Source organism: Corylus avellana, chromosome ca4 (genome assembly GCF_901000735.1).
Source record: "Corylus avellana chromosome ca4, CavTom2PMs-1.0".
In the NCBI taxonomy this organism is placed as follows: Eukaryota; Viridiplantae; Streptophyta; class Magnoliopsida; order Fagales; family Betulaceae; genus Corylus; species Corylus avellana.
In genome coordinates, this window is record NC_081544.1 from 18,817,901 (window position 1) to 18,824,649 (window position 6,749).

At 30.9% G+C, this 6,749-nt stretch overlaps 1 protein-coding gene across 1 annotated transcript; it reads left to right on the plus strand.

Moving 5' to 3' along the window:
* The first annotated feature begins 343 nt into the window (after positions 1-343).
* On the plus strand, positions 344-5,511 carry LOC132179466 (probable peroxygenase 4). Its single transcript, XM_059592195.1, has 7 exons — positions 344-479; positions 590-700; positions 789-874; positions 3,568-3,662; positions 4,890-5,015; positions 5,114-5,260; positions 5,365-5,511. Exons 1-7 carry the CDS (start codon positions 440-442, stop codon positions 5,372-5,374), a joined length of 615 nt encoding a protein of 204 aa, XP_059448178.1. The 5' UTR covers positions 344-439; the 3' UTR covers positions 5,375-5,511.
* Positions 5,512-6,749: the final 1,238 nt, after the last annotated feature.

Below are 6,749 nucleotides of genomic sequence, written 5' to 3' on the forward strand. Positions count from 1 at the left end.
TTTTTTTAAGTGAAACTTGGTTGTTGGGCAAATACAATGTTTCCGATACACGAATTAGGATTCGAGAATATTTAGTTAGTTATAATAGATGAGTATTTTTATCTCTTCAAAAAATAAAAAGATAAAAATATTTTTTTAAGTATAACTAACTCGATATTCTACTGTTCTTGTTTTAGCTTGGTGTCTTACTATTTTTTTTTAAAAAAAAAAAAAAAACTCATGAAAAAACTATATATATTTTTTTAAATAGAGACCCAGATTTTGAAGTAACACCAAACAGTGACATAGGTTAGCCGTGTTGGTCATTATTATTACTGTAAATATATACGCTAAACCAGATCTTCTATTAAAAGTCCAAAACGCTACTCGCTTTCTCTTCCAACTCTCTCTCTCTCAACCCATCCCTTTACTCTCTCTCCCTCTCTAGTTTCATATAGTTATGGCTTCCTTGTCTCCATCTTCGACTTATAATCAGCAAGGTATATATTCTGCTTTTATTATTTTATTTAATTTGATTGATATTCTGATTGATGAATTAAGTGCATAACATGATGATGATTGTGTTAATTAAATAAATATATGAACGCAGGAGCCGGCCAGGATCATATCATACCAACTGATCAAAACGTTCTGCAGAAACATGCTGCATTCTTTGATAGGAATCACGACGGCCTTATATATCCTTCCGAAACTTTTCGAGGTTCCCCCCACCCACAATACTTAATTCTTTCCATTTCTATATATATATATACAATTTTAATGGGGTTTTTGGGATTTTTGTTTGACAGGTTTTCGTGCAATTGGGTGTGGTTTTTTTCTCTCCACCTTCGCCGCCGTCTTCATCAACGTAGGCCTCAGCCGGAAAACCCGTCCTGTACCTTCCTCTCTCTCTCTCTCTCTTTATTTATTTATTTTTTATTTTTTACAAATAACCTTTTATTTTCATTTTCTGGAGTAAATTTTCTTCTAGTTTATCCCAAAATAAAAAATAAAAAATCTCCAACAAAACAAATTCCAGTAATCATGCCGCTGCGCCGTTGCTTAGGCAAGTCACCAAACTGTTGATCACTTGGGGACATGACTGTTTAGTTGTCGTATATAAACGGAAAATGCTTTGTCGTTTAACTCTTTATTTAAAACATTAAAAAAATAATATAATTTTTTCACGTCTCTCATAATTAAACATTGAAATTAATTTAAATTAAAAATACAGTGTTTCATTTTTATTGTATTTGATATTGTTATATGACGGGTTATATTAAAAAACTTAACCCGCTCAAATTAGCCCAATGACAATTTACCTTCTAAATTATCAGTTACAATAATGTACTCTTTCAACTACTATAACAATGATAATTTATCTCTCAATGCTAATAAAATGATAAAATTATCCTTATAAAATTTTAATAAGACAAAAATACTCTAAAAAATTTGAAAAAAAAAAGAAATTAGTATTTTTATTTTTATTTTAGTAATGATAATTTTGTTATTTTGTTAAAATTTGAAGTATATTGTTATTATTTTGATAGTTTGAGACTAAATTGTCATAATTGATAGTTTGAGAATAAATTATCCTTGAAGTGATAATTTAAAAAGGTGAGGTGGCCTTTACCCTAAAAATTATAAAAGAAAATTTTACACGACTCTCATTTTGTATATAGAGTTGTCATAACATCTAAAAATAGCAATCATAAAGTTGGGAGGACAGCACACGTTGACAAAGGTATTTCAAATTTCTTTAATAACTTCTTATTTGGAAGCGGGCCCCCTTGTCTTTTCACGCTTGCGGTTGCCCGAAAATATCTGTAAGATATTTTGTTTTCTTTTTTTCAAAAAGAAATCCGTCGAAACTGGTTTTGATGGATAAGAACAAAATCGGTGAGAAAATTGTGTCGGTTAAAACTCATTCCAACTTTATTCAAATCAATCAATTTTCTGGTCCCTTATCCTCTCCTCAAAACCATTTATCAAATCACACCGCATCCATCTACCAACCCTCTTACAGTGCAGATCTCATTAATACATATGTACATTAAAGGAAATGCAGAAAACTAGCAGGGAGAATGTTAGGCGTTCTTGTGCTGTGCGAAGTGAATATTATTTTTTTTTTAAATTGAGTGAGATAAATAAAAGTCTGGTTTATTTTTTGTTTTTTTTTTAAAATTAATTTCTACCTAGAATCAAGAAAATACTTAGCATTTGTAGTCCATTGGGTAGGAAAAATCATATTAAAGTCCTACTAAAACAAATTTATTTCATGTCCTATTATATAATTAATTAAGAGGAATGTTACGGTTTTTTTTTTATTGTTCTCTTAGTGTTTTTCTAGTCCTACGTAGATATTATTATTATTATTTTTTTGAGAGACAGGTTGCATAAACTTTTTTTTTCTATTTTTTAAAAAAATAATATTCATCTATAAACTCAGAAGAGCAATAGGAGAAACAAAAAAAAGGTAGTATTTCTCAATAATTAATAAGATGCTTGACCAGTTGCTTAGCTTTACAAGTTTTGAGTGCATGAATGATGAATTTGGAGGGTAAGTAGTAAAGCAATATCAGATCTGCAGGAAAGATGTGTGAAGGGTCTCTAAGAGAATAAAGCTTCAAAAGAAAAAAGAAAAGAAAAAGAGAAAAGAAAATAAAAGTGGGATTGTTCCAGGTAGGAAGGGTGTGCATGTGATTGCATAATTTTCTGCGTAAAGCTTCCTCATAATTAGCTTATTTTGGAGTGTTGCTTTGCATGTTGTCTTCTCTTGCCTTTCAAGATGAAATATCAATCAATTGTAGCGGAATATAAAATGCGATTGCCACCTTCTTTATGGAGAAAAACTTTTTGTACAAGTTATTATTTTTATATATGTTGTCAACCTGTAAGAAATCAAACTTGTCTGGTCAAATGGGTACACTGTAATCATTAGATTAACAAATGGAATAAATATATTTTACTCAACTCTAACTATTTTATATTATAATAGTAACACAAAAGAATCACGTAATAATAGAACGTATTGTTGTTTGTGTTTTTTTTATTAAAAAATATATATATTTGTTTAAAGTATTTAGGGGAAGCCCGTGTTTGCCACAGGACCTAAATCCGACCCAATTGAATATTCCATCTAGGGCTGCAAATTGAAAATATTCTAATAAAACATAGTTGGGTTGTAGGCAATCCAACCTATGAGAAGAAAATCGTTCTTATTATATTATTGTGGTAATAAACATAATAGAAATTTTAAATGAATTATCATGCATTTCAAAATTATTAATGTAAAGAAAGAAAATATTCTAATCCTTTGTTTCTCTATATGTCACAACATACTTTTGAAGTTTTAGTTGGCCGAAATTGAATAATATAATGATTCAACCTTAACATATGTATGGGTTTAATTAAGAGTATATAGGTGCAATAAACTTTTAAGTACTAATTAATGCACAATAGCTTTAATTAGTGCTATTTATTCTGCATTTTGATTGCCTATTTTTTTCAATTTTTTTTAATTATTTATTATGTTAATATCATTTTTGTTGTTGCTGTATTGATTGACCTGGCTTTCTTACGGTGCAGGGAAAATTTCCTTCTCTGCTCTTTCCAATTGAGGTGAAGAACATTCATAGAGGCAAACATGGGAGCGACTCTGGTGTCTATGACACTGAAGGAAGGTATATTATATGTTTATGCCTTTGCACTACCTTTCAAATTTTAGACTGCTTTGGGAATTTTGTGCCATTTTAAACAAAATCACAAAAAACATTATTTTAAAACTTAAGGGAAAATTACAGTTTACCCCTTTAAAGTTGACAACGTTTTTCAATTCGAACATTAAAGTTTCAATTTTTGCAATCCACTCCTACAAAGTTCAATTTTTTTTTTCAATTCGACCAATATTATCCCAAAATTCTCATATTGCCCCTGATTTTTACTCTTATTATTTTTTTTTTTTTATTAAAAAAAAAAAATTGGGGGAGCAAAAATGGCCAGATGGCCAAAGGGGTGGCCGTAGAATTTTTTTTTTAATAAAAAATAAAAAAATAAAAATTAGGGGCAATATGGGAAGTTTTAGATACAATTGGTCAAATTGCAAAAATTTGAAACTTTGGGAGGGGTGGATTGCAAAAATTAAAACTTTGGTGTTCGAATTGAAAAATACTGTTAATTTTAGGGGGGTAAACTGTAATTTTTCCAAAACTTAAATTGCGATTTTGAATGCAAGATTGTGATTTTACCAAATGTTTAATTACGGTTTTAAAACTTAAGTTGTCAAATCGCACGTTTTTAAAATCGTTATTTTTTAATTGCAATTTGTGAAACTGCAAAGTGCAAACCAAACAGACTCTTGGTATTGTGCTTTAGCAACTTGGCATGGGCTTTATGTTTTATAATAGGTGACTCCTTGATTCACCTTGGTTGACCATCTGAAATTTGTCTGGTATGGTGTTTCAATGGCAATAAAAAATAAGGAAAAGGTGATGGACATGCATAAAATTAATAAGGAAAAGGTGATGGACATGCATAAAATTAATATTTTTCTGTGTACTTGATTTTTTGTTCCTAGCCCCCAAAATGGAAGAAAAGGCCATTTTCATTTGTCTGACATTGATAATAATAATAATAATAATAATAATAATAATTTAAAAAAAAAAAAAAAAAAAAAAACTAGTTTCTATTTCGCTTTTCCTAGGGTTGATGATAAAGTAATTAATGAATGATGCAAACAATTTTAGAAGAATTAAGTTGCCAAAGAAAACACCCATATTTGTTATTCCATTTGGATAAATTAAATCAATATGAATCCTGATTAATTCTGATTGATCATACCGATTAGCATATATAATTCTGTCCTCCATGGGAGCTATCATCTAAATTGTTCTTGTGAATCAATCTTCTAGGTTTGTTCCTGGGAAGTTCCAGGAGCTTTTCGGCAAGCATGCTCTTACACATCCCAATTCTTTGACATCAAATGAACTGATGGGGATGCTGAAGGCTAACAGGGTTCCCAAGGACTACGTTGGATGGTACAACATATTTCTTTATCCCATTTGTTCAAGAGGGAAGAAATTGGAACATTTTTCGTTAAATAAAATGCAATATTTAACGTTGGAATTTATTGCAGGCTGGCTAGCTGGACAGAATGGAAGATCCTATATATTCTGTGCAAGGACAAGAATGGTTTGCTGCACAAAGACACAGTCAAAGCTGTTTATGATGGAAGCTTGTTTGAACACATGGAGAAGGAAAAATCATCGGCTAAGAAGAAAGTGTATTAATCTAACTATTATATATATATATGTATATAGATGAATTGTGGGAAACAATAAAGTTATATATATTGGGATGCTTTAATTTTTGATGTTTGATATGCAGTGTTGTGTAAATAAATGCATGCTGGTGTGGCCGTCTGATCTGGGGCCTGCTGCATGGATGGATGGTTCTGATTCAAGAACGTAGTTTAAATGTGTGATTGTTTCAAGTTAATGTTGAATGGAAAACTAGTTGGATTTGGTTACAATATTCTTCAATATTATGCAATAAAAATCAGCACAGATGGAAGAGAAAGTTGGGAAGATCTTCAGATTACAAGAGCAGGAGTTAAAATCTGTGGGGAGTTTGGTGTTAATTTGATGATGCAATGTTCTTAGTTATCATGTTCATAGGTCAGGTTTGGATGGAAGAAATTCTCAGTTGTATATGTGATGTTTTCTTAGAGCAGTCTGCTTTATCTTATTGTTTGTGAAATGGAAGTAACATATTTGTTTTAAAATAAAAAATAAAAAAATTATCATGTTCATAGATAATTCATCGTGCAATTGCATGTATATTTATTTATAGTATAAATATGCCATCACCGCAATGTTCTATTTCTACTTCCCAAGCAATCACAATTTTCAAATATGCTTTACTCTTAATAAAAAAAAAAAAAGTAATAATAATAATAATAATAATAATAATAATAAAAAGAAAACAAAAAATCAGGTAAGGCTTCCCTTTTTTTCCCCCTTTTTTTTTTCTTTTTTTTTTTCTTTTTTTTAGTTATTTTACAAATTGAAATTGAAGATCCAGGAATTAAATTGATGTTTATGTCAAATTGCAAATGTGATATTTGTTAATTTTTTAATTTTTTCTTTCCCTGTGCGTGAAGGTGAGTAACCTCTTAAACATGGACCATATTCAATTCACTCATTAATTTACACAATCTTCATTCATTAGAAGCTGTCGTCTTATAAGTGTAATAAAATGTTCTAGGAATTGAGGATACAAACAGAAATCAAGAGAGAACGAGACGCAGCAGGAGTTTTCTATCTAGCCCAGTCCTAGAGGAGAAGTATCAGTTTCTCATGATCTTTGGTGAGATTTGTGAGAGGATTTAATTCTTCAACGATTTGCAACAATGGCGGATGATCTATCGAACCTCTGAGCAAAGTTATCTTTGTCTGAGGGAGAGGATGCTGAGGTTGAGATTCAAGCAGTGGACGTGACAAAGGTGGTTAGGCGTGGACAATCATGTATCGTGGGAAAATTGATGTCGGAGAGAGTAGTGAGTAAGGAGACCATCAAAACTACGCTTAAGAGATGGTGGCGATTAACCGGGGCTATGAACTTCAATGTTTTAGGAGGGAATATATTTTTGATCGAATTTGAACATGCCAACGACAAGAAGAGAGTCTTAGAAGGAAGACCCTGGGTGTTTGAAGGAATCTTTTTCTGGTGGAAGATTTTGATGGCCAGTCTTCGCCCTCAGAAATCAGCTT

Bases quoted from the DNA above. Each gene is read 5' to 3' on its own strand.
- LOC132179466 (XM_059592195.1), top strand. From the start codon at position 440: ATGGCTTCCTTGTCTCCATCTTCGACTTATAATCAGCAAG. The intron at 3,663-4,889 runs GTATATTATATG...TCAATCTTCTAG, and splicing joins GTCTATGACACTGAAGGAAG to GTTTGTTCCTGGGAAGTTCC. The intron at 5,016-5,113 runs GTACAACATATT...AATTTATTGCAG, and splicing joins CCCAAGGACTACGTTGGATG to GCTGGCTAGCTGGACAGAAT.